This window comes from Nothobranchius furzeri, chromosome 7, assembly GCF_043380555.1.
Source record: "Nothobranchius furzeri strain GRZ-AD chromosome 7, NfurGRZ-RIMD1, whole genome shotgun sequence".
NCBI classification, from domain to species: Eukaryota; Metazoa; Chordata; class Actinopteri; order Cyprinodontiformes; family Nothobranchiidae; genus Nothobranchius; species Nothobranchius furzeri.
This window is the reverse complement of record NC_091747.1, coordinates 50179794-50207687: the sequence shown is the minus strand read 5'-3', so window position 1 is coordinate 50207687 and position 27894 is coordinate 50179794. Positions and strand designations below refer to the sequence as shown.

The 27894-nt window shown below is 41.4% G+C and overlaps 1 protein-coding gene across 1 annotated transcript in view; it reads left to right on the top strand.

Moving 5' to 3' along the window:
* ctdspla (CTD (carboxy-terminal domain, RNA polymerase II, polypeptide A) small phosphatase-like a) overlaps nucleotides 1-21533 on the top strand; it is a 42618-nt gene extending 21085 nt beyond the window's left edge. Inside the window, exons 3-7 of the mRNA XM_054751206.2 lie at nucleotides 8479-8580; nucleotides 15074-15130; nucleotides 16465-16557; nucleotides 16632-16817; nucleotides 20964-21533. Coding sequence (XP_054607181.1) covers nucleotides 8479-8580; nucleotides 15074-15130; nucleotides 16465-16557; nucleotides 16632-16817; nucleotides 20964-21089 — 564 coding nt within the window. The 3' untranslated portion in view covers nucleotides 21090-21533. The remainder of the gene's footprint in view (nucleotides 1-8478; nucleotides 8581-15073; nucleotides 15131-16464; nucleotides 16558-16631; nucleotides 16818-20963) is intronic.
* The last annotated feature ends 6361 nt before the right edge of the window (nucleotides 21534-27894 follow it).

Here is a 27894-nt window from a genome sequence, read left to right as displayed (position 1 = left end):
CCATTTGCCCTGCATGTCTCTTTCCTCTGTCCCCGATTGTCTTTACTGTGCATTCGAAGAATTTAATATTAAAATTCAATCATTTTCACAGTTTTTTCCTTATTCTCCATGATTTATTCTAAGGACCTGGTAATGTGGCCTCAATACAAGAGTACAAATGAATTGAAAATGAGTTAACAGAATTTAGTATTGGTTGACACGGGAAACCACAAGTAGCTTTGATGATCTGATTATTTAACATCCAGGAACCAGCAGAGAACGTCTCGACTAGTAGATGCTGACAGTCAGCATTGTATACTCCACAACAGGGAGAAATAAAACGTTAATATTGCAGAGCAAACAGAGTCAGTGGTAAAGTCTTGTTGCTGGCAGCCAATCAGAAGTGAGATGTCTGAATTTTGGATCCTGCCATCTTCTGCTCCACTCTACTCTGGCTAACTTCTACTTCCTGAAACTGATCAGCCTGAGTTTTATTTCCCACAGAGAAAGACCTAATGGTTTCATTTATACCAAAGACCGCTTCAAATGTGTCGAAAAAACAAGCAAACTTGGTCTTTAAGTAGTGCTGCGAACAGGTGAGACAAGATGATGGGACATGGGTGTTAGCGCTAAGCTAATTCTTTGCTTTCTTTCCTAGCCTACAAAATTCCCCCTCTCCCTGCAACTGATATGATCTCTACTCACGCTAACTATCAAAACAAGCAATAAACCTTTTGTTTTCAATTCGGCAAATAAATAAAGTTCTGTTAGAAAATTTGAGAAGGAAATTTGTAGAAAAATAGATTTTTTTTTAATATTGCAAAACTAAAAATATTTAATCATTCTCCACATCTCTGACTGCAGCTACAGCTGTATATGTTATAGTGCATCCATTTCTTAAAACCTCCATCACCATACATATTTACAATAAATCATTGTGCACACTAGGGAACGTAAATGTGTTGTGGTGTCACATTATTTACTGTATTTTGCAATATGACTATTTTGATTTAAATAAATATGATTGGATATAGTAGTGATATAATATGGATCAACACAACACCTGTAGCATTTCCCTCTCCTGTTCACACACACAAGGGTTACCTTTTGGGTCCCCCTACTGTCACCGTTAAAGTTTGATTAAATGTGGATATCGATGATAAACATTGTCAAAGAATAGAAACAGTCTTTGGGTGAAACAAACCCGCTGCAGGCAACTTTGGGAGGCCTCTTTCAGTTGTGTGTGCTATCAAAAGTGTTAACACTAAATGATTTTACATTACATAAAAGTGAAAATATAACTGTTACTTATGCGTTATTACAATATTTATGTGAATATATATTTTTCATCACCATTGTATCTATATGAATGTGAAAGCCATGCTTTAGATTTTTAAGTGATTTAAAAAAATGTGAATAAGAAAAGAAGCTCCAAACAAAATACAAGGAATGGATGTCTGGGACGGAGAAAAAGCGACCTGGAGACACGACGACTTGGTCCTTTCACCAGTTTCCATAAAAGTTGGCCCTTTCAGGACGTTACTAAGACGTCAGCTTATCGCCACCGCTTTGGCAGTGAGTGATGTCACTGATCAGTGCCAAAAGGCATTGACGGACATTAAAGGTCAACTTTACTCATATTTTTATTACATTTGCAGCGGTCTCTAGTAGGAATGAATGCCTTGGTCTCTGGGGAAAAAATCTCTGGTGCACTTGTTTGAGGAAGTGGAAGTCAGATGGAGGAGAAAGTAGCTTCAGACGGCAGGATCATTTCCTTGGGTGTTTCTCAATGCCAAGGAACCTTGCCTTGATGTCTTGGCCCCGCCCTGGTTGCCTAGGAGATACGTCATCTAGGGCTGAAACGATTCCTCGAGTACCTCGAATAATTCGAGTACAAAAAACCTTGAGTCAAATTCTCTGCCTCGAGGCTTCGTTTAATTCATGTTTAATTAATTCATGGCTTTACAATCGCTCGGGGTCATGTTTCACCCAGACCGAAATAAGTGGTGCACATACACACTACACTGAATGCACACGCGAGTAGCGAATGTCTCTTAAGCCATGGCGGACAACATGGACCCCAGTGGAGTGCGAAAAAGACAGAAAATGTCAAAGGTATGGGACCATTTTTCACTCCGTAAAGCGGAAATTGTAGTCCAGTGTAAATATTGTAAAATGGATTTACCCTACCACAACACCACATTCTCGATGCTACAGTACCTGTAAATGTCACTTCTGCAAGCGGACTCGGAGGTCCGCTATATATTCTGCGGACACTGCAACTTTTTGATTTGTATCACTCAGTTTCAGCTCACAGTGTGCGTCTGGTAGCAACACGTCGGAACTAAAAAAGTGCTAAAAATAGCAGTTTTTACACAACAGGTCTGACTTTTTATTGTGTTGTTATTGATGTCTGTTGTCCCTCGGGATTGCTGCAGGAGGACAGGTATTTATGAGAGTGGCGGAGGAAAACGAAAGAACGTAAATAAATGTTTTGTGAGCAGAATTATTTGACATAACCACGGCAAACATGCTTTCTCGACAGTCCTTGTTATTGTGTGAGAAAAAAAAGTGTAGAAATTGAAACAGACGTGTGTTAATAGGGAAATAGCTGGCGAGCCATGTTTGCGCATGCGCCGTGAGCGGTTCTGGTGCTGTTAGATTCTCGCCCGAGGGGAAAATCGGCTCAGGTTGTATACTTATGTTTTGCACAGGCATTTGTTTACTGTGAAGTAAAGTTGAAGTGATGAAGTTTTGAAAACTAATTTTGAATAAAACTTGAAGAATAAATGGCAATTGCTTGCTCATTTTAAGAGGTCTTTCATATTTTATAACACGCTATTTGATATAATGGTTTACAAACACAAAATGGTCATTTATTACAGTACTCGATTCATCGATAAAAGATTCAATAGAGTACTCGATTACAAAAATATTCGATAGCTGCAGTCCTAACGTCATTGGGAGCCGCCAAGACGTGTTCCAATCGGTTCCAATGTTCGTGTTCTATCGAGGCATGTGTTCTCCGTTTGTTTGCCGTTTAGCTAGCTGAGCAAGGACACACGGGAGGTGTCTTGTAGCCTAGCCTTGGTCAAAAATTACCCACAATACACTGCAGTATTTTCAAAAAGACGGCGGATCAGAAGCCAGCAGCTACTTCGGGGACAATTTTCAAGTTTTAAAGTAAGTCAGCCAATTTAAAAAGTTTTTTTTTAGATCCAAAGAAGTTATCTATGGATGGTTAGTTGCTTAGTAGTTGCAGCTTCGGTGGCTAGCGGGTAATAGCTCACTTATATTTTTAATTTAATAAGCATATACACAATTTTAAAAGTAAAAGGCTTGTTTTATATTTACATTGAAACTAATACGTATAAAATATAACGTTATCTCTCGTGTCACGTGATGTTGCGTGACCACCGTGGAAGCCACGGTCACCTAATGCAAGTCTGTTCCATCTTCTTTGACCAAGGAAGGACAGTGTCCTCGTAAGTAAGGCGCCTGGCCTCGCAAGACATCGCCTCACAAGGCAAGGCGCCTTGACATTGAGAAAAACCCCAGATATTTGGACATCTCACCTCTGATTGGCTAAAATGTGACTCTACCACTGACTCCATTTGTCCTGCAATGTTGATGATTTATCTCCACAAATAACAAAAGCCTGAAGGAGTTCTGCCATGTGGTGGAGTTGCTAATGTTAACAGTTAGCTTCTACTAGCTGAGACATTCTCTGCTGTTTCCTGGATGCTAAACCAACAACAGACTTCCACGTCGTGAGCCAAGATGGGTGACAGCATGATGTAAATCTGTCAGGATTTTCTGAATGAAGCGTTTTATTTATTTTTTCATGTTTTTGATCAGAATCTAATGCAGGAAATAGGGGTAGAAGACTATTGTCATGTTCAGCCTACATGTTAAACTCAGAGTGACCGATCAGTTTAAAAAATAAGAAGTAAGAAATTGTTTCTCTCTGAACCTAATCTTTAATAAAGTTAAAAGATTTATTCTATCAAAGCATGCAGGGGTGCCCCCTAACCCTAACCCAATTGGGCACAACGGACACACGCCGAGAGTTGATCGCCTTGGCGGGCTTTCCCAGAATAGAGTGTTCAGTGGTAATGGCCGAAACACTCGATGGTTTCTGGGTCCACTGCTGATGATGTGTCCAAAATTTGTATAAAAGTAATTTGTAGGAAGGTAATGTAGTTACCATACATCTAAATCCCAACTAGGGAACTGAGAACCATCCGTTTAGCTCAAATTGACATTCATTAAAGGCACTTGTCCTCAAAATATAACCTCACTAAACTCTAACCTTAAGGTCACTAACTCTGCCCCTAACCCTAAGGACACTAACCTTGCCCCTAACCCTAACCTTAAGGACACTAACCTTGCCCCTAACTTTAAACCCTAACCCCCAAATTCCACTACCTCCGCTCCGCTCCGGTCCGCCCCCGCCTTCCGCAGCCGCTCGCTTCCGAACTCAATTTTTACTGGTACCCGCTCTACAACGACTCTGCTCCGGTGCGGAGACCTAAGGGGGGCAAACAAGCATGCGCAGGATTTTCGAGATCTTGCAATACAGTCCGAGCAGTAAACGCGGAAGTTAGATCCAAACACCCGTTGTGTGGGAGAAGCATCGGCATGAGCTGTTTAATCTGCCCATCATTTGTGTTGAGAGATCAGCAGTGTTTGGATCAACAAAGGGTGACTACTTTGATAGTAGAAACTGTATTTATAGCTTACTTTTGTGCATTTAAACTTCAGCCGCCATTGATAGTTGTTAAACCTGTGCATATGAAACAAAAAACGCCTTTTGTTTATCGATTTATTGTGAAAAACGGAAGTTGTGCTTGTTCCTTTTCCTGTTGGGTGGTTGTGATTTCTGTCCATTTACTGCGGAGGTGCTCCGGCGTCCGGCGAAAATAGGATCGATTCTATTTTTGCCGGAACAGAGGGCGGCGCACGGCGCCGCACTGCCGGAGCATAGCCGCAGTAGTGGAACTGCTCTGATTGACTAGAACGGGACCGATTTTGCTCCGGCGTTCGTCTCGGAGCGGAGCGGAGGTAGTGGAATTTGGGGGTAACCTTAAGGACATTGACTCCGCCCCCAACCTAACCCTAAGGACACTATAAAACAAAATAATCTTCAACTTGAATCATAGACAAAACTACAAAACATTTCAATCTCCTTTACACTTCTTTTCACTCTCCCGTTCCTTCTCCTTTAATCGGGAGAGGGTATAGGGGGAGCCAGGTTAAGCCTAGTCCGGCTCAGTTGTGGTTAAACGTAATAACACGGTGCCACCTCTGCTACCTGGTCTCTATACACTCTCTCTCTCTCTCTCTCTCTCTCTCTCTCTCTCTCTCTCTCTCTCTCTCTCTCTCTCTCTCTCTCTCTATCTCTCTATCTCTCTATCTATCTATCTATCTATCTATCTATCTATCTATCTATCTATCTATCTATCTATCTATCTATCTATCTATCTGGAGGGACCAACAATGGAAGGGGGCTTCTGAGTGACATGCGGCGGCCCGTGCACTGCCAGTGATTCCCTAATGAAACTGTTTCGGTCATTGGACTGACTCAGGGGGAATTCATTGAGTTATATCTACTGAACCTAACCCAAGGGGTGGTCAGGGGTGGCTTTATTCTTTTCAGGGAATCGAGAGAACTGCAGTGCGATGTAAAATATGGCATTCAATCAGCAGAAGAAGTACCATTTTTCACCCACAATCTCTTCCCATTTCTAAAATGCCGATTGTTTGACAACCTTTTCTGATTTCCTCATTTCCAACCAATCGGCACAAGTTAACCACAAGTCCCGCGCAGCAACTCGACCAGGCCTTTTTGAGTACCTATCCCATTTCAGGTACTCAGTTTGTCCCTGAAATGGCCCGGTGAAATGGCGCATTGCATATGCCGCAAAAGTCTGGCAAAATTACCCGGAGGCTCTGATAGTTGGGCCTATGGGAGCTAAAGAGCATGAGGCTGGGGTCTCAAAGTGTGGCTTTGTATGTATTATTGGAATTTTTGGCCTATATAGGAATGCTAGTTCTCTGTATTTTTGTACATTTACCCTACTGGTGTAGCACGGATGGGGAAATGTTTATGAACTAAGGAAAAATATAAAACTCCATTCAAATGCTATCCCCACTGGTGTAGACAGGGTCATATATTTATCATATCTTTCTCTGCTGTGTCTGTGCTGAAGCTGCACTTCATTTAGCTATTTTGGACTTCAATTGGCTGCCTGTGGTTTACTGTAATTTAGAATATTCACACTCACAGCATCCCACATTGCAGCCAAGCTCTAAACTCCACCACACAGCAGACGCCATCCTTTAAGAGCAGGAAAGTCATTCGGAGACGAGGTCTGCTCTTCGTGTTGTCTGGAAGATGGAAGCGGAGATTTCAGAGCGACGACATAAATAACTCCAGCTCGACTGTGCAGGTCACGTCTGTGTCACCAGTTATTACAGAATAGCATCTGAATCACCACCAGAGAAAATAAGATACTGTTAGTTTGTTTGGTTTTGTTTCAAAATGACTGAGATGCCAATAAGTATATCACAGAGTTAAAACTGTGCTGCACACGTAAAATGACACAGAATTCATTACAAATATTGCACCTCTGACAGTAATTATGTGTTATTATTTCCTGTCTGTCATTTTAAACGTCGGAGCAAACAGGAATTAAAAATGTAGTAAATTATCACATGTATCAAGAAATATTCAGAAAAAATATGAGAAATGTAAAAAAATCTGTTTACTGCTTTTTAATATGTTATTTATGAAACATAAAATCATTCAAATTTTAAAAATATGAAAAACAAACTATTTCTCTGTACCTCTATATTAGCGAACCTCAACTTAAGGCCCGCGGGCCACATCTGGCCCACCAGACCTTTCCACCCCCAACCCTTAATTAGGGGACTTCAAAGTTTAGCAGCAAATTTCATGTCCCAAATACAGAAAGTTTTCTACGTTTTCCAAGCACAACTAAAACTACCATAAAATATTTTCTTATTTACTTTTAAAACAAATTTGCACAATATTTGAAAGAACTTATAGCTGAAACTGGATACGTTTTCTGCTTCGTCCACCATTATTACAATAAAAAAAAATCTCTGTTTGACCTGCAATAAATCCTGGGATAAGGCAGCCCATGAGGGACACACCAGACCTGTCCTTTAAATGCTGGGTAAGGAAGGATGCATTTGTAGGAGCTTTGAAAGATGCAGCCCCTGAATTTGGACAGTCACCAATTTAGAAGAGCGCCCCCTGTCTGAAGCTGTCGGTAAAAGCTCGTTTTAACTGGTTCAAACATCAAGGTCCTAGTAGTGTGTCTCTCTTTACCTGAGCCACTCATCTGGTCTGAGTAAATCACATCCATCTCAAGCTGTCAGGGTGTTATGCACTGACCTTGCTCAAAGGGGAATTCTTTCTGCAACACATCAGTGTGCAGGTTGGTGATCAGACGTGATAAATATGGCGCAGCTCGGAAAAGCACACGTAAACATAGAGACATGTAGGAAATGCCGGTCGTCATGAGCAGCAGCTCACTCATGGGAATGTCAGGATCCCCGACCCTCACCCCTGTACACACACGTGCATGTGTGTGTGTGTGTGTGTGTGTGTGTGTGTGTGTGTGTGTGTGTGTGTGTGTAAGACCCTCCATGGTTGGACCATGTGGCCCGTGTTTACAAACCTGTTTGATAAAGGTCATGAGCATTTCTCCCTTCCTCCCAACCTTGAAGGAAAAACAGTCTCAGAAATAATAAAGCCAATAAAACATCTATTAAGCATATTTGGTATAATAAAATATCAGCAAGTGCTCAGTAAGATGAAAAATAAACAAAATTGGCTTTTAGATGTGGTAATTTTAGCCAAATAACAGATTTTTGAAGATCAATATGATCTAAAGGGACAGATAAAATGCTTTTGATTTGTAAAAGTAATTTGACTACTATACCTTTATCACTTTTATCTAATTTCTATCAGAAGTATACACATATGGAGATCATTTAGCATATATTTTAACAGCTGAACATGCTGGTTTTTTGCACAAAAATTGATATAATTTACAAATCTAGTTTCTATTAACGTAAAGAGAAAAAGCTGGAATCAATTTGTATTTGCATTTTTGAAAAAAATACCTGTACAAGCAAAAAAACAACTAAATTACTGAATTGAAGGCAAATTGGTGTTTGACTTCAAAGAGCCTGTTCAGCTTCTTGAATGAGAGCATTTAAGAAAACTCCTTCTGGGGGCAGTTAAACTCCACTTGAAAGGTTTTAAAGGTGAAATGTGACGTTAGAGGAAGGAAAGGTTGCTAAATAAATTTGTAAATTATAACATGACATCATCCTATGTGAGTTTATTAAATCTGTAAAATGTGTGTGTGTGTGTGTGTGTGTGTGTGTGTGTGTGTGTGTGTGTGTGTGTGTGTGTGTGTGTGTGTGTGTGTGTGTGTGTGTGTGTGTGTGTGTTGTCTGTAGCCTCCTGCCAAGTTCCTCCTGCCTGAGGTCAATATATCAGACTACAACAAGAACTGTGTGGTGATTGACCTGGATGAAACCCTGGTACACAGCTCCTTTAAGGTACGGAAACCCCTTAACTCATTAAATTGGACACACTTAATGATCATTCTTGTTCTAAATCCATTTTTATTAACCATAGTTTTTGTGGGTTATTAAAATTTGAGATTGAATTCAGAGGACAGGTTGGGTGTTTTTATGTGTGTTTTGTATCTGTTTTCATTTTTGGCCATTTGGTGTGTTTCTGTGTAACATTTACAAAAAAATACCATCATACTCACTGTAGATTTCCTTGTCGCTTACAGAAATTGTTCATGTTCACCAGGACTGATGAGCTAACAGACAGTCATAGCATAGCCAAGTTTATACAAAAATACTAAGCTATGCTACACCATACCATACCATACTATACTATGCTAATCAGAATCAGAATCAGAATCAGAAAAGGTTTATTGCCATTGTCAGTGAACAAGCAGTTCACAAACTAGGAACTTGTTTCGGTACTAATGTGCTACATATAACATGAATAACAAATTTCAGAAATAGAATGAGTAGAATACAATATAATAAAACTAGCATAAAACATTCAGCTATAAAAAAGGCAGGTAATGGTAATATGGCCGGTAACGTGACGTTATGTCAAGTACAGCAGACGAACATGGTTGTGTGTTTATAAGCTGTTCACAAGTCTAACGGCAGATGGAAAGAAGCTGTTCTTATGGCGAGAGGTTCTGGTCTGGATGGACCGTAACCTCCTGCCCGAGGGAAGCGGCTCAAAAAGTCTGTGTCCCGGGTGAGAAGGGTCAGCTGCAATCCGACCTGCACGCCCCCGAGTTCTGGAGACGTACAGGTCCTGGAGAGATGGAAGGCTGCAACCAATCACCTTCTCAGCGGAGCGCACAATGCGCTGCAGTCTATGTTTGTCCCTCACTGTGGCTCCAGCGTACCACACAGTGATGGAGGAGGTGAGGATGGACTCAGTGATGGCCGTGTAAAACTGCACCATCATCTGGGCCGGCAGCTTGGCCTTTTTCAACTGCCGCAGAAAGTACATCCTCTGCTGGGCCTTTTTGATCAGGGAGCTGATGGATGGCTCCCACCTAAGGTCACGTGTGATGGTGGTTCAGAGTAAGTGGAAGGAGTCCACAGTGGTGACGGGGGTGTCCGTCAGGACGAGGGGGAGAGATGGGGCTGTGACTTTCCTGAAGTCCACAATCATCTCCACTGTCTTCTGAGCATTGAGCTCCAGATTGTTGCTGCTGCACCAGTACGCCAGCCGTTCCACCTCCCTCCTGTAGGCGGACTCATCACCGTCAGAGATGAGCCCAACGAGGGTGGTGTCGTCCGCAAACTTGATCAGTTTAACAGAGTCATGGCTCGAGGTGCAGCAGTTTGTGTACAGGGAGAAGAGCAGAGGAGACAGTACACAGCCCTGTGGGGATCCTGTGCTAATTGTCTGAATGGTGGAGACATTCTTCCCCAGCCGCACGCACTGCCTTCGGTTCGTCAGGAAGTCAGTGATCCACCTGCAGGTGGAATTGGGTACGTTAAGCATGGAGAGCTTGTCCTGGAGCAGAGCAGGGAGGATGGTATTGAACGCAGAGCTGAAGTCCACAAACAGGATCCTAGCGTAGGTTCCCGGGGAGTCCAGGTGCTGCAGGATGAAGTGGAGGGCCAGGTTGATGGCGTCGTCTACAGAACTATTAGCTCTGTATGCGAACTGCAGAGGGTCCAGGAAGGGGGAGGTGAAGGACTTGAGATGAGGGAGGACCAGGCACTCAAAAGACTTCATGACTACAGACGTCAGCACCACAGGCCTGTAATCATTCAGTCCAGTGATACGGGGTTTCTTAGGCACAGGAACAATGGTGGACAGCTTAAAGCAGGCTGGAACATGGCAGGTCTCCAAGGAGATGGTAAAGATGTCCGTGAAGATTGGAGACAGTACCTCTGCGCAGTGTCTCAGGGTTGCGGGGGAGACACCGTCCGGGCCCGGGGATTTCCGTGGGTTTTGCTTACGGAAAACCCTGAGCACATCCTCTTCTTTCACTGAGATGGCAATGGAGGGAGAGGGGTGGTCAGCGGGTACTGTACTATTCACAGTGGTGAAGGTGGTGGGGGAGGCATGTGACACCACTAATGATATCACATACCATATTATACCATACTAAACTATGCTATTGTAGCGTTGTTAATCTACATAACTGGAATTTAACACTGTTGCTATTCAGCTTTGTTAAACCCTGAGAAAGATCAAACGAATTGGCAATGAAACTTATATCATATATATATATATATATATATATACATATATATATATATATATATATATATCCACGGATATTTATTTAATCGATAGAAGTTCATACACCAACTGGCTTGGTCTATATTTAATCAAAAGATTAATATTTAATTTAAGAGATTTAAATTAACAGCAAAAGTTTATTTATTAATTCAGAAGATCTAAAGAGATCGTTGCTCGTTCGATGATCAATATACACCACTCTGTCTTATTTCAAAGAAGAGTCAGGTTTAAAAAGTTAATAATTTATTACTAACAATTTAAAGATGACAATTTAAAAGACAATTCATAAATGACAATTTATAAAAGCTTTGGTATTAAAACTTGGTATTAAAGCAATCTGTGTCTGGATGAAACTAAACATGAAGTGTGTGTGTGTTTGGGTGTGTGAATGTAGGTCTCAGAATGTTTTTATCTTAGAGAGAGAAAACACGTTCTGGGTGAAAGAATTTGGTTTGCAGTTACGCTAAATTATTTCTTAATAGAAGGCATTCAGACGCAATCTGTCGGAAGTGTCTACCTCACCCAGTTAGGAGACCCCCTTTTGGATCCAAGATGACAGGAGGAGATGATGACCTCTGAGCACGAGGTGGGCAGAAAAACCGTAGTGCGACCAAATCGGTCCTGAGATGTCTCCGGGTCACGACTGATGAAACTGGTTGCGTCTCAAAAATCAATAACTCTGAAGGAGTTTTGCGTCAGCTTGTTGCAGATGGCGTTTCTGTTGAAGCAATTCCATCGGTGTGACAGAAAAGCTTTAGTAGAGGTTTCGAACAGCCGACTCGATCCTCTGGACTCTCGTTGCCACGTTAGAGAATTTGGTGAGCTCAAGAACTGAACTTGAACTGAGGAGTTAGGTTTTAGGAGACGGCCGGTAATCTTATTCTAATGAATTAGATTTTGACATGTTAGAGGGTGGGACTTAACATACCTCAGAACACGCCCTCTCAGAGACAGAAAGTTCTGGGTTGTCATGTGACAAAAGGTTATGTGAGTGCAAGGTTACCATTTAACATGGAGACTACATTATGTGTGAGAATGCAAATGATACACTTGTCATGATTAAACATTACTGATTATCATAAATAATTATTAACCACAGAATACAAATTCATTTCAGTAATTAGATACATTTATAACGAACCTTTGGTGATTTAACAATTGAAAGAGTTTATTATAAATTATTCTTCCGGAACATGACAAAATCCTTGCTGTGGAGGCAAAGGAAGTCAAGATATGGTAAGGCAGATTAAAGATGGTTTACAGCAGACTTTGCGTCTCCTGTGATGGATAATCTGTAGATAGAAGTACAGCCAGGACAGCTTGACCCAGCTGAGGAAGTGTGACCTTTGGGTAACAAATGAGGCCATTCATGTCGCTACACTATGCTATACTTTGCTATACTTTGCTACACCATCCTGTATAGGGATGCCTAGATCACGCCTATCTACTTCCGGACCATGGGTCCCCGGAAGAACAAAAAAATTAATGCAAGTCAACGGGTAAAAAAACGTTATTTTCAAATTCCCTTTGTTATGTGCCATGGATTTAACACATGAAGTCCGCGAATTTTAAAGACACATTTTGATGCCCAGAACGCGCTTATTTCCGAACGTGGAAAAACATTTTTTTTTAGGTTTGTTCACAGTTCACAGATAAAAATGGTTACTTCTGGTCAGTGTTTATGATCTGATTTTGTCAGAAACTGAGAAAGAGAAAAAAATGCAGCTGAAATGAGAAAATGTGCAAAGAAACATCTCGAACAGAGGATGTGTGTTTTAGACTCATTCAGGTGAATTAAACAATGTCTAGAAACAACGTGAAGATTTATCAACTTTTTCTTGAGTCCAAAAACAGATATACTCATTTGAAATCAAAGAAAAACACGCATGCACACACACACACACACGCACACACACACACACACACACACACACACACACACACACACACACACACACACACAGAGTGTACTGTTGCATTCAACGGCTGTGATATGAAATTCTCAAAGATCTTGGGCTTCCCATAACAGTTTCGGTCAAAACAAATCATAAGGTCACCACACACACTCGGCCCGTCTTTTTAGATGTTAGTGACACAATAATAAAGACTCATAGAAAGCAATGACAAAAAAGAAAAATCAGCTTAAAGGGGGAAACAGACTGGCATAAAAACAAAAGTTTCACTACTATTCTGACTCCTGGCAAGATTTCCTGTCCTCGCTGTCCTGTTCAGAGGTGATTCAGACGATTAAGTCGTTTATTTTTATAATACTGGAATCAGACAATAGGTGAAGATAAAGGTGTAAAAAAATAACAACCAAGTAACTGGTAGACAGATGATGCACAGATGGGTGTTGACTAAAAAAGAAGCATTACATAACAAATATCTTTGCTTTATCCTTCATGTTATGGATGAAGGGATAATTCCTGGGTTTATTCTGGGATTAGAGGTGGTGTGTGTGTGTTAGATATGTGAAACCAACAGAGAGGATTTAGTCTTTTACTTCATTATAAACAATTTTTGCTTTGTGTTTATTTAGATTTTTAGTAATAAAGATTCGTATTGTTCAATAATTACTTTATTAGTGATTGGACATGAAATATTGATTGTGATGTATTTTGATTTATTGAAATTTGATACGATATAAATCTTGTATATGATACGGCGCTGATCTGTAACAGACACAGTCGTCAAACTCACAAAACGGGAGTAAGAGAGTCACTTTTTGTGTAGAAAAATGGACTGCAGTACCCAAACTTGACCACAAGATGTCATGCTTACTCCATTCTTACATGCACCTTTAAAATGACATGAACGTGTTTTATGTTTAATCATTTAAAGTATGAATGCACAGATCAGTTTCAGCACCCTCCACTTCTAATATTTGCAGTTTTCTGTCTCATTGTCTCTGATACATCCGGTCAGCTGGTGTATGTTTATTCTCAGAGGTGTCCAAACGTTTTAAGACAAGAGCCAGAATCGTTAATTTAGTATTCCTCACAAGCCAGAAAATTCTGTTATTTTTATTTGAAATGAAAAAAGTTTCTCAAATTGTAAAAAAATTGACACATTAACAAAATTCTGAAAAGTAAAATTAAAAAGTGTGAATCTACATCAACAGCCTTCTGAAAAAAACATAATCCATAACAGGGAGTGGCACATAATCCCTCTAAGGGTTTCTGCTCAGATATATCCGAACGATGTAAAGCGTCACTGAAATGTGACTTCATAGATTCTTTAGTAGATTATCTGTCAGATTAATATCTACAGACTTTGGACTGGGTGTAAAGTTGATGTGTTGGAGGTCAACGTGCCCATGTAGTGTTACAGCAAACAGTACCCCCTGCTGGAGGCAATAAGTCAGAGCTGTTCAGCCCCAGTCCTCAAGAGCACGTTTCAGAGGGTTTTTTATGCTCCAACACACCAGATTTTAATCAGTTGGTGATTAACGAGCTTCTGCAGAGCTTGATGATCTACTGAACAGGTGACTCAACCACTGAATCAGTGTTGGGGCAGAAAGCAACTAAAAGTGGATAAAGCCGGATAAGGACCAGGGTCAGAGACCCTGGTTTTACAAATCTTTTTAGACTTTTCCAGTTTTAATAAAAAATTTGGTATCAAAACTATTTCATGAAACATACATTTGACTGAATAGACGTTTTAGATTTGGTTGTGTTACGTATTTACTTAAGAGTTGAATAAACATCTAAAATACTTTCAAGTAATCTCCCTTAGTTTTTGTTTTTTGTACAGGAAATGATCCAAGTTAGCGACAGCACTGCTCTGAGTTTTCTCTTTTGTTTCCGAAAGAGCAAAAACAGTTTTTTCTGTCACCTATTTTTCTTCTGTACCAAAATGAGCGTGCCTCCTACCTAATGCTTTCATCCTTATCTTTACGCCTTCTGTTCATCTTCCACCCACACCCCTCTGGTATCTGTTCTCCTCTTCCTTCTGCACCTCTCCTCTTCGCTCTCCCACTTCTACAAGGAAAAAAAATTGACACAAGTCACACAGAGAAAATGGCAGTGCTCTTCCTGTTCAGTGTCACATCTGTCACATTCCTCGGCTCCCAGGTTCCTCTCTAGAGTTCTGGTATTTATTTAATGCTGAGGGCTCTGGAGTCTTCGTCACTTGCCTGAGGCGCCTTTGCAAGAATCTCTTACTTTTGCTTCCTCTTTGGCACCAGAAGTGGGCGTGTGGCTGGGCTGTTCTGAGCATCACAATCTGAACCATCTTCTGCTCCCCTTGCAGCCCATCAGCAATGCAGACTTCATCGTCCCGGTGGAGATTGATGGCACCGTTCATCAGGTAATACCACAGATATGGAGGACTTCTACATGTAGGCGTGGATTTAATAACTTTGTGCTGTCTGTTTTAATTTACAACGGTTCTCATGGGAGTCCTGGCTGTGTTTGAGTTCCTCCTGTATTTATTAACCCTGTTATCACCCAGCTAGCGGGTGTCAAAGTCAAAAATGTTCAAACTACTTTGTGATTTATCGTCTGTCATTCTAATGATAAATGGATTGTTTCAGTGTTCCAAAGCATGTTCCTCCGGAGGTCTTTACAAAGAAGTGAGCGGCTGTGAATTTGGGTGGTCTAGTCCTCAGATTTATTTACTTCGGCATTTGTCCTGTTGCCTAGCAACCATGATGGACCCTGGGTTAGGATGGAAACACCAGACCCCTCCTTTAAATTTGGGGAAAAGAAGGACTTTGAGTTGGGATAGCCTTTGTGAAGCATAATTGGCCTTCAAATGCAACCTTGGAAAGATGCAGCCCCACTCTTTTCACACAGCCTTAGTTTCCTACAAGTTAGTAATTTATGAATGCTGAAGAAGAAGATGCAGATGTGTTGCTGTGACCTGGTTCAAGTAATCCAGGATAGGCTTTCTGTCTCTGCTTTGGCCTGTCCTCGATTACTTGCACTTGGGGGCAGCAGCTAGCACGCCAGCAGCTTTTGAGGACAACAATCTGTGAACCAATACCGTTGAAATATCCCCAATAATCATGAATGCTATGCCATGTCTTATGACACACAGTGGGGTCCTTACTCCAACTTTGAGAATAAGCGAACTTGTGAAGCAATTTCATTGTTTCAGTCAGCAGCTGATGGCAGCTGCAGCATGGTTCTTCTAGGTCTACCATCAACCAATGGTTGTTCTTCATCAGGTTGGGTCAGACTGTGCCAAGGCACCGGTTTTATTTAAAATATGGGTGGAACTAAAGATTAGGGCTCTATCCTCAGTCTGTTGTGGTTGAATTCTGCAGATGTTCCAACCCAACCAAAATGGTCTTGAGATCTGGATCATAACTGGAAGAATAAGATTCTAGAGCTGAAATAATCCGACTTCTCCTCTTGTGAGGTGGTTTGATCATCTGATTAAGTCGCCCCCTGGCCGCCTACATCTGGATGTTTTCCGGGTACATTCAGACCCTAGGTCTTTTGGTCTGACCCAAAAGTCTGTCCCCTCTGACCTTAGGAGGAGCTGAAGTAAGTTGGTGGGGGATGTCTGGGGTTCTCTCTGCAGCTCAACCTTGGATTGGCAGAATGTTTTTCCTTACCTCATGAAAGATTAGATTCACAGTGTCAAATATTTAGCAAATAATTGTAAATGTCCTTTTTGCCGCACCTTGTTTCCAGGTGTACGTGTTAAAGAGGCCCCATGTAGATGAGTTCCTCCAGAAGATGGGGGAGTTGTTTGAGTGTGTCCTCTTCACAGCCAGTTTAGCCAAGGTGGGCTATTCCTCCACACTCATCTCAACCACGGACTTCTGTCTCTTCACTAGCTTACTTTTGTTTCGGTTCAGTACGCTGACCCCGTGGCGGACCTGCTGGACCAGTGGGGGGTGTTTCGCGCTCGGCTCTTCAGGGAATCCTGCGTTTTCCACAGAGGAAACTACGTCAAAGACCTCAGCCGACTTGGCCGGGAGCTTCGGAAAGTCATCATTATAGACAACTCACCTGCCTCCTACATCTTCCACCCTGAGAACGCGGTAAGTCAAAAACGAGATTATGGAAGATGTTGGAATTTTCTGTTTTCTAAAGATTTATTTATTTACGTAAGCAAAACAAGGAAAAATCACTGAACATTTTCGGTGAATATAAACCATAAAATTAGCCTTGAAATCTAGACCAACCGTGGCAGCAATAAAACTCAACCGGGAATATAGTTTATGACCCTGAAAGAATAAACAACACTTTCAGAGACTTTTACCAAACGTTGTACTCACCACAGATAAACCCATCAGATAATGAGATCAATGAGTTCCTTGACAGGTGTAACGTTATGAAGTTCATAATTTTCAGCTCCACACAGCTGCCCCTGTACACAGTAACACCCGTGTAGAAAACGCCAAGGTCGGGTGTTCCTCAGACTGTTTACATTCCAGGAGAAGAGCCAGAAGGAGAAGAAGAACGCTTTTCAATAATCAAAGTACTTAATTTGTGATTAAAGCTAATCGAAACAGATGTTGATCAATAATAATCAAGTGAATGATCTGTGGAATAAAGATGTCATGATTTATGTGTCTAATGAAAACAGGACTACAGCACAGACAGACTGACCCTCATCTCCATAGAAACGCATGACACATTGTTCCAACCAATCAGAGCTTTCGGCTGCCGTAAGAGAATCTGGCTTGTTGAATTAAAGTGTCCAATCCCGTTTACTGAAACTTAAAACAAATCAGAGATATAAAAACAAGGCAACGCCATTTTATGGGCAGTTCCATTTTGACTTCAGTTCTGTTCAGTTGGAAGTCCTACGGGGTTCCACCGTCATCAAAAGAGAAGTACAGCTGGCCAGATGTGCTTTCTTCTTTAACTGAGAACTGTGAAGCTACTGGAGATTTCCGTTGTTTACCATCAAGACGACGCCCCTTCAAAATAAGAGCACCACTAGCTGACGCTGCCGATGGTACCGGGGTCGACCCTAGAGACGGGCTTTGACGTGCTGTGACCGCTGCTTCAACCAGCTCCAGTACACATCCGAGGTCCTAGGACCTGGCATTTCCTGATCTACCTGGGAGACTCCACAGGGTACGTACACGGCAAAATAGCTGCTCATGTCATCAGCTTCCGAAGCCTCGTGGTCCGTAGTCATAACAACCAGATACGCTCCGTCAGCCTAAAGATCCTGAACAACACACACACACACACACACACACACACACACACACACACACGCACCAACACAACATCCAAATCCATTTTCATCCATCACAGAGTTAGTCCTGGTAGATTGTTAAGAATTTATAATTAAGAAATTAAAGATTCTTAAACGATCCCAACTCTCTCTCTCCTTTCTTGTCTCAAAGTCAATACAGAGTGTTTAATTAAACTCCCTGATGATAAAAACAGCCCATCTTCTGATTATAACAAGTGAGCTACTTACAGTATATTAAAATACAACTCTAGATCGTTACATCACTCTATTTCACTACATTTGGCGAGCTAAGCCTGATATCTGCACAGTTTATTACACTTTGTGCCGATTTTGAAACATATTTTGGGATTTTTGTCCAGTGTGTGAGTTCAGGGAGAGGAAAAAGCGAGCATTTTCCTCATTCAGCTTCTCAGAAAAGGGGGGTGCACATTCATCACCCTCCGACAGGAGGCACTGTTTCATCAAAACACCTTGAGTGCTGACGTGTGCTAACGGCCATTTTGGGCCTACATTTGAGGGTAAACATTTCTCCTGTTTTAATACGTTGGAACCGTCTGTTTATTGTTTGTCGCGGTGTTTGTGACACTGTGTGCATCCATTTGTGTAATCGGAGACAAAATACTCCGTCGGAAATTTATTTCCGTCCAGAAGACGCCTGATCAGCGTCAATTTTTCCCGGTAGACTCGTGAGCAACTACCGTAGCTTCACCTGCTAGGTAACCGCTGTAATTCGGGTTATATTTACCGGAGGTGTTACTGCATCCAGTTTGCGTACGCTTTTAAAGTCCGTTTTAGCCGCGGAGCGAGATGCCTGCTTGGCTAATCGGACAAATTTAAGTCTGGTCGCTACAGATGAAAAGCTACTTAGCCAAAGAGCTAACTAGCCACTCTCGGTAAGACGCTCGGGAACGCGTCCCGCGAAACTGTCAAGCCGTTCCGAAGTAGCAATTCTGCGTCCTTAAACCCGCTAAACCTTCCGGTATGGAGTACTTTTGGATAACGTTAGCGGCGGTTCTAATAAACGCTCCGGTGTTTAGAATCGTGATTCTGCTACAGGGAATACAACGCCGGGTGCCGGACTGCGCATGCGCAACAATCCGCCATCTTAGGTGCCCCCCTCTGGAGGTGCTTGGGTTGCCTCGGGGGTGGACTACTGGTGGTTGTGAGTGGGGCCCCTTAGAGGTCTTGGCGGCAGCCACGGGTCACTGCCTGGCAGCTGCATTGCCCCAGGGTGGGTCTGGGTGGGGCCTGGGGGCTTGGGGTGTGGGGGTGGCCGGCCAGGTGTGGGGATCTGGGCGGGGCCTTGAGGGTCGGGTCCTGACATGTATGCTGCCGGGAAGGAGGCGGGCATATGCAGCAGTGCCTGGCCCGGGTTCGGGGGCCTCGGGTAGACCTTGGCTCTTCTGCTGTCTCATCACAGGGGAGGGGGAGGCCCGGGAGGGGGAGCACCCAACCTTACCTGGATGCCCTATGCCTTATATATTCTGGAAGTTGTACAAATGCAGGGATGGGCATAGATATTCTGCTGGGGTGGGACTGGGTTGGTGCCCTCGGGCTCTGTGAGGTTCTGCAATGCTGCTGCTTTGGGCCCTGGCAGGATGGGCTGGGGTCTCCATGCCCTAGGTGGCAATTTGACAAAAGAGGTGCCTATTGGGGCCAGTGGGGGAGCTGGCTCCCTGGAGGGCTAAGCCCAACCAGCCATTCCTCCCCATCCCCGCATATTTTTCTCCTCCTGCTCCCTCACATCATCACACAAACATGCACTTGGGACCTTGGGGGTGGACAAGTCAGGGAGTGCCGGTAGGGACTCCATTTCTGCATTCCTGTGGCAACCTGCCCCCCAATTTTATTTGCACCTTATACATGTCCACTGAAGACATTCCACGCAAACACACATTTAGGGCCATTGCCCCCCCCCCCCCCATCTCCCCACCTTTTGTCTTTTCCTTTCTCTTTCACCTCTGACTCCGTGTCTGGTCGGAATTACAAAGCATTCAAAAACAACAACAATAAAGTTTTAAGTATCAGGCGTGACATTAAAAGCAGACGCTTTGATGCTCCACCTGAGAGTAAATCTGTAAGGCTTGTTACCAGCATTCAGACATCAATTCTGTTTGTTTCACAGTCAGACAGGACACGGTAAAAAAATAAAATAAAAAAATAAATCAATAAAAGATTTTGCTCTGCAGGTTGTTCTAGCCATGCTCCATTGTTGCCTCAGCAGGTCTACCATTGGACTGAACAGTTTTGTGTCTGGCCAATCACAGCTCTCTACATTTGTTGGGCGGGCTTAATGCTAGAGCTACAGCAAGGAGGATGTCGACTCAGGAACGCTCGTTTGAAACGGCTTTAGCATTAAATTTAAATGACAGATATGGTTGAAGTTGCTGTTGGACGCCATGACAACCCCATTCTTCTTTTTCTATGGTGCGCACTACCCCGTCCAGTATTTTTCATCATAAAGAATGCATCAATCATTGCTCTAATTGGTCCTAACGCTGTCCAACTGCATGCAGAGACAGACCATATTGAGTGCGCTGCTTCAATGGTTCATGGCCAGACTATATTCGCATATATAGGATGGCTGCAATAATACAGCCGTAATAAAAGTCAGTTATTTCCTGCAGCATTTAGATCTTCCACAAGGTGGCAGAAGACAAAACAAAATGATACTATTAGAATTAAAAATTAAGTACAATAAACTAAAATACATGTATAAAAGTATTAATCATGTTTAAGAGACAGAGTAGGGATACATGGAGCAGATATGATGCATGTGGCTGTAAAGGGTTAAGTTTAAGTCAGAAACTTCCTCCTGCTCTTACTCTGATGAGGAGTTTCTTGGTGGAGCTGCTGCAGCTCCTCCAGCCTTTGATCTATTCTCCTTATCAATTATTCACACTAGCTTCTCACATGTGATGCATAAAAATGGAAATTTCTGCCTCTGCTCATTCCTGTTTTTTCATTCATGCAGGTTCCTGTGCAGTCGTGGTTCGACGACATGACAGACACGGAGCTGCTGGACCTGATCCCGCTGCTTGAGGGTCTCAGTAAAGAGGAGGACGTGTACAGTCCCTTACAGAGCCTGAGGGACAGGTAGCAGGCGCCCATCGCGCCACCTTTCTGAGGGTCAATCAGCTGACCCTGGACTTTGGCACAAGTTATGTACATAACGAAGGTTTCTAAAAGGAAGAAGTACATGAAGTAATTTTTCTAATTAAAAGAGGCAGTTTTACTCTTCTGTCAAGATTCTATCAACAAAAAAAAAACGTATTTTAGTTACCAAAAACGTACAAAGCAATTTCTTTGTGTTTCTGTAACAGGTGGCGTTTGTTTTATTTATTTTTTCTCTGATTTTTGTTAGTTTTTTCTTTTCTTCTGGTTCCAATAACTTTAATTTAGCATTTCTTACAAACTGAAGTGCCTTCTTTACCGTTGATTTAGTTTTTGTGTACATCTTATAAACTGACATTGGAAAGTTTTCAGCGACTGCGGTGTAATCAAGGTCGGTTCTAGAAATTCATAAAACTAGCACATCAGACCCGGGAGATTTTAATGTGTTTGATAGCACTGATTTGTTAAATTTACCAAAGATTTATACAATTCAATGTAATCTGTGGATAAATGACGTCATTTAATCCTTTTGACAGTGACTGTAAATTGATGATCCTTGGAAACAAACAAACCCATCTTTATTTTACTTCTGAAAATTAAAAAAAGTCAATGTTTGTGATGACAGTCCACTAATAATAACGATAAAAATAACAATAAAACATTAGTTTAGCGTATATTCAATGAGGAAAGTGACGTTGGGAGCTGTTCGTACTGTAATAACATGGTTTGAGTTGCAAGTTTGCACACTGTTGGTGTGTTCTCATGATGTATTGAATTTTATTAAAGTACTGTAATAACTACTCTAGTATTTTTAATTACTTTGATTTTCACCTCCATTCTTGTCAAAATGGTTGTTTTTAGTGACAAACAAACATGTCAAAAATACTGTTTTTATCACAAACATCTCCAGGGATCAGTTACAGTAGCCCACAAGGTTCAGCTCAATAACAAAAGCCTCAACACAAATATTTAGTTAATAATGAACATATTTATTTGCTCAAAAGGCAGCATCAGCTAGCTCTGGGAGCACAACTTTCCACAGTTATTTCTACCAGAATGATCAAATTTAAAAATGCTGTAAAGGTTGTTTAAAGTGACTATGTGTGGTTTTTACCATTAATCTTTGGAAATATCCATCAAAACGTTGTTGAAAATGAATATAATTATGTGCAGTTGTTGAACAGTATTAGTGGCTTTGTAACAAATAACCATAAAAATCGGGTCTCGAGTGCATAGGGCACGGATCAATTTGGGTCTTTGGGGGATGCCATGTTAGACACCATTGGCCCGCTCAGAGTCCTGTGCCTATTGATGACGTCACACTAGATCAGAGTTGGGCAATCCTGGTCCTCAAGGGTCGCTATCCAGCATGTTTTAGTTGTTTTCCTGCTCGAAGACACCTGATTCTTGGATGTGTGACAGTGTGAGCGTCCTGTCACTGTATCTCGATTGATCATGCGCCCTGGCTTCTTGGCCAAGGGGATGTCCCTTTAGCTGACTGGTTAGCGCACATGACTCTCACCCGGGAGCCTGGGGATCGAATTTCGCCCGGGCCCTCGTTTCTCCACCTTGCCACAGATGTATCACCTGTTCAGCAGCTCACCAGGGGGCTCTCCAACAGCCTGTTAATCACCAGTAGATTCAAGCCTGTGTTTAAGCAGAGAAACAACAAAAACATGCTAGCGGCCCTCGACGACCAGGATTGCCCTCCGTTGTACGAGATGATTGGCTGGATTTACAACTTTACGATTGTTACCACTTTCAAAAACATTTAGCCAGTTAGAAACACGAATTTAACAACAAAACTTCTAAACTCTTTCCAAAACGTGTGAAAGAGCAAAATAAAAAAAAGATGCAATATATTTTGTAGTATGATGATGTCATCAGCAGACGCAGGACCCCAAGCAGTTCTGGAAAGTTCAGCGCCAGAAATCTACAATCATCATCACATTCTCTCAGTGGAATTGAAGGACCACCAAAATCTGAGGATTCGTGCCGAGGTTGCATGCTGTCTGGTCCACAGGTAACAACATTTACCTTAATGGTTTTAGCCATGAATGGCAATATGGTGTAAAACTACCTTGAAATGTATGTATGTACGGCCCCCTAGTGCCAGGAAACTACACACTGCCACCTTAAAGGTCAATTTTACTCTTGTTTTTTTTAATACATTTGCATTTGGTCTCTAGTTGGATTGAATGCCTTGTAAGTGGTACTCTGATGTTTGATCTCCACAAATTACACATCCAAGAATCAGGAGCTCTGCCAGTTGCTAATGCTAACAGTTAACTTCTGCTAGTTGGGACTTCCCCTACCATTTCCTGGACGCTAAATCAACAACAGCCTTCCCCGTCACGAGCCAAGATGGGTGAGTCTCTTTATGTTCACTCAAAACTGAAAATTACCAGCAAAAAAAAAAAATACACGTCTGACCCAGTTTCAGTTGTCTTCTTGATATTTTCTTGAAATGTTTTCTCTATTAAAAGCCTGAAAATTCTGTACTAACTGAAATTTGCTAAATAATATTTGAATAAATATATTCATTTAAATTGTTTCTCCTACTCTGACCAGCTCAACATCGTTATAGAGGAGTTGTATGAGTACATGAAGGGTCAGGACTAGAAATAGAGCTGTTGAGACAAAAAGATATGTATCAATTTGTGTCACTTTATGAAGCCAAAATATGACCAAAACCATGTCTAACTGGCTTGTTTTAGATACAGATCTCCCAGAAACATTCAGGATCTCATCCCCAGCCCCTGTTGTCCTGTTAAGTGTTAACTCGCCTGTCCTTTGTTACCCTACCACCTGTTTAGCTACCCTTGTGTATTTACACCCAGCTTGTTTCATCTGTTGCTGTTCCTCCTCGCTCCTGTCCTGACCTTTGAATTAAAGAGACTTTAAACTTCCTCTGCAGTCCTCACCACACCTAAACCATGACAGGAACAGTGTCTAAGCCAGGGACCTACAAACTGTACAATCCAAAGATTCGTTCTTCCTCTTAGAGCTACAAGCGTTACAGGACCTTTGGAAAAAAAGACCAATTATAATTTTTTATATTTACAAAAAGGATCAGAGTCCAAATTTTTTCAGAAACCTGAGAATAATGTGCAAATTCAAAATAAAAGTCACTATTCTGACTTTTTTCACTTGCATAATTATGTTAAAGTGATTTGTTGTTAATTTTGAAAAACCACCAACTTGTTTCTATTAGGTTTAAAAGTAAAGAACATAAAACTTTGCATGTATGAATATTTTTCATGGCAAGGCAAGGCATTTTTGTCTGTATCACACATTTCATGCACCAACGAAATTCAAAGGGCTTTCTATTAGCGAGAACATGCATGACCTCCAGCATGAACATTAATCAACGCCACAGCACAGTTAAAATACACACATTTAGACCAAAGTAACCCTTTGATGCATGAATTATGAAATCTTCAACCATGATTTTTTTAAACATTTTTTTTCATTCATCTTTAGGTGTGAATGAAACAAATTTCAACAAATATTTTTTGTAACATTTAATAATTTACAAATAAAATATTACATGTCCACCTCAGTGGACAGCGTTCATTCTGAACATGAAATATGTTGGCTTGACTTACTGAAGTCCAAATGGAGGGGCTCAAATGCAATAAAGTCTTCAACAGCTGTACATAACAGCAAAAAATAAATAAATAAATAACAAGTTTGAGTGCCTGTCCACTTTAGTGACCATTATGCATCAAAGGGTTAAAACCACAAATTAGTTTCAGATTTAAGAATCAGAAAATAGACAAAGTTAAAGGGTGAGCAGTTACAGTGCAGCCGGGCTGGTGAGTCCATGAAATTTAATTTTGATTTAAAAGTTACTAGTACTGGCAACCTATCCAGGATGTACCCTGTCTGTTTGCTCGTTGACTGCTAGAGATGGGCACCAGCCCCCCCATGACCCTGCATGGACAAGCAGGATGGATGGAGGTTAGGGTTAAGTTATCAGAGTTGGGGCCATTTGAGGTCATAAAGAAGCTGATCCATCTGTGAGCAGCAGCTAAAAGCAGCTTCACCCTGTTTGGTTCCGACCCGAGGTTCTACCAGCTGACTGCTTCCTCGCCTCTGTCGGTGCGCCCCAGGGCAGCTGTGGCTACATCGTAGCTCATCACCTTCAGTGTGTGAATGTTTGTGTGAATGGATGAATGATACACTGTAGTGTAAAGCGCTTTGGAGTCCTTACTCTGAGAGGCTCTATACAAGTGCGGGTCATTTATCATTTTAGGATCTCAGAGCCCTGCTGGGCGTACATACAGGAAAACTATGTAAAAACAACAAAAACACCAAAAATGTGCTTAAACCTGAACTTGTTTCATTATATTTTTGCATGAACTTGTTTTTTTTATCCTTTTTAAGGGGTTAATTAGCCGCAGGTTGCAGACTCCTGATCTAAGCTATTACCTGCCAACGAAGCACCTTTATGGCGATCATAGTAAAGCATTTCCCTATCAGTGTTTGTACTTTAAGTCCATGTCTGCTGAGCTCGGGTGTCTGCAGGGTGAGGTGATCTCTTGGTGCATTAATTGCACGATTATAAAATAGTTAATGTGCAACCAAGCTCCATGTGGACTTTTAGCTTCTCTACTGCAGCTGCAGGATTAGGCATTACACGGCTTATTGCTGCAGCCCACAGAGGTTCTGTTTGCTGGTTTTTCCGCCTCCAGATACGAGCAAGACTGAAGTTCAACATGTGCAAATTATTTTAGATGTATTATGGATTTTTGGCCTGAATCAAGGCAAGAAGCATCTCTGTTAAAGGTAAGAGAGCCTTGATCAGGGTTAGGGTTAGGGATTGATAGTGAAACTGGGTTAGTTATGTAACAGGTTGTAAAGAAAGATGAGGGTTTTTTTATTCTTATTTTTTCATTTTAATGAGTCGTTTCTGGACACAAAAAAACAATAAAATGACTTGAATTTTTCATTTTAACAAAAGAACTAGTTAGAAATAGCAGCTCTGTGTGGAGAATGAAAGCTTTTGAACATTTTCTTCTAGATTATTCTCAGCTCTATTTGATTTCTAAGAATTAAAGCAGAACCAAAAAGACCTGGGTGGTTCTGATCATTCAGACCAGTCAGAGACCAGAACCTCATCACCACCATATCTGGCAGGTGGTGGGTGTGTTAAAAGCTCTATTGCAAATATGACATCAGGAAATTGCAGGTGTGTTTGAATCAGGGCGTGGACAAAGATGGACCGAGCCCTTTCTCTCTCTCTCACACACACACACACGCACACACACACACACACACGTAGGAGCAGCTGCACTTTATTAATCTACAGAGATAAATCCACTAATCTGCGTTTACTGTGAGCAGGAGTCATCCTGACGTTCATCTCATCAGCAGAAGAAAAGGTAAGCAGCATGTCTTACATCATGATGAGTCTCAAAAGTGTTTGGTTTTTTATTATTTTTTACTTTTGTACCGACATCTTTTGTCTGACCAGAAGAAAAGAAGGATTTTGTATGTTGTATATAAGCTCATTGTGAAAAAGGCTAATGGACTGGAAACCAGTCCTGCCTGTCCCAGTAATGGGTGCAATGCTAGTCCACTGTTTGCTCAAGCCTTTAATTTTTTTAACACAACAAAAACAGACATCTGTGGAAATAAAAGAAACTAAACATCCAGAAATGAAAGAAACTAAACATCCAGAAATAAAAGAAACTAAACATCCACCCAGACAAAAAAAATCAGATCTTTTATTATTATTATTATTGTTTACTGAATGGGCTTATTTAAGACAGAAACGGTCAGACAAGATTGTGTTTTTATTTTTATTTTAGATTCTTCCATAAAACAGAAATGAATGATGTTTTAATGACATGCTGTTAAAAGTCTGTCATTAATAAAGTAATGATTAGATTTACTTTTGACTTTGGTGTCTTTTTAAGTTTGTAATTACTAATAAGTTGTAATTTCCTCTTGCTGACCCCTGAATGATCCATCTAAAGTTTAAAACTGAACGAACAATAATATATTTTCAAAGAGACAAGAAGTTAAATAATAAAATCCCTCTGTGATTATTTACTCATTTACTGATAATCAGATTTTATTTTCAAAAGATTGATCTGTTTATAGACTCATGATTAGACTATATTACACGAGTAATAACATGTAATTGGAACGTATCTCTTGCAGAACCTAAATCCTCCACAAGGAGGCAGATTTGTACAGAATTCAATGGAGCAAATGTTTGAGGGACGCACTAATCCTGTTATAAAGATAGAGGTCTTAGAAACTTAGGAGAGCATTTAGTCACATTATAGCTCCAACCTTAGAGCAAACTGAGGAGCATCATTTTCTTATTATATGATATTAATAATATGAGTTGTTTATGCGTTCATCGCTCCCTGAGATGCAGATTTGACACAGCTGTGGAACCAAATAGACTCAAGAATGACTCAAAACACCAATTAAAGAGCAGCTTTTCCAGATATCTGACAAACATCCTGATGAGTGATGGAGACGCTGCATTCATCCGACATTTGGAGTTGCGTAACATCCCACCCGGCCTGTTTTCCATTCAGGGTGACAGCTGTAGACCCTGTGTTTGTGTGTCAGAGCGGTTGTTTCTGAGAGGCGGCTGATTGGACGACTTGTCTGCTGCGACGCTCGTTAGTGGAAATGTGGAAGAGCTTCTTCAAGTCAGATGAAAAGCTTCTCTGCTGCTGTTAAAAAGATCCTTCACCAGTCAAAAGACACAAAAGACTCATTGAAGGAGAAACTATCTTTAAAATATTGGGATTTTTGTTGAAGGA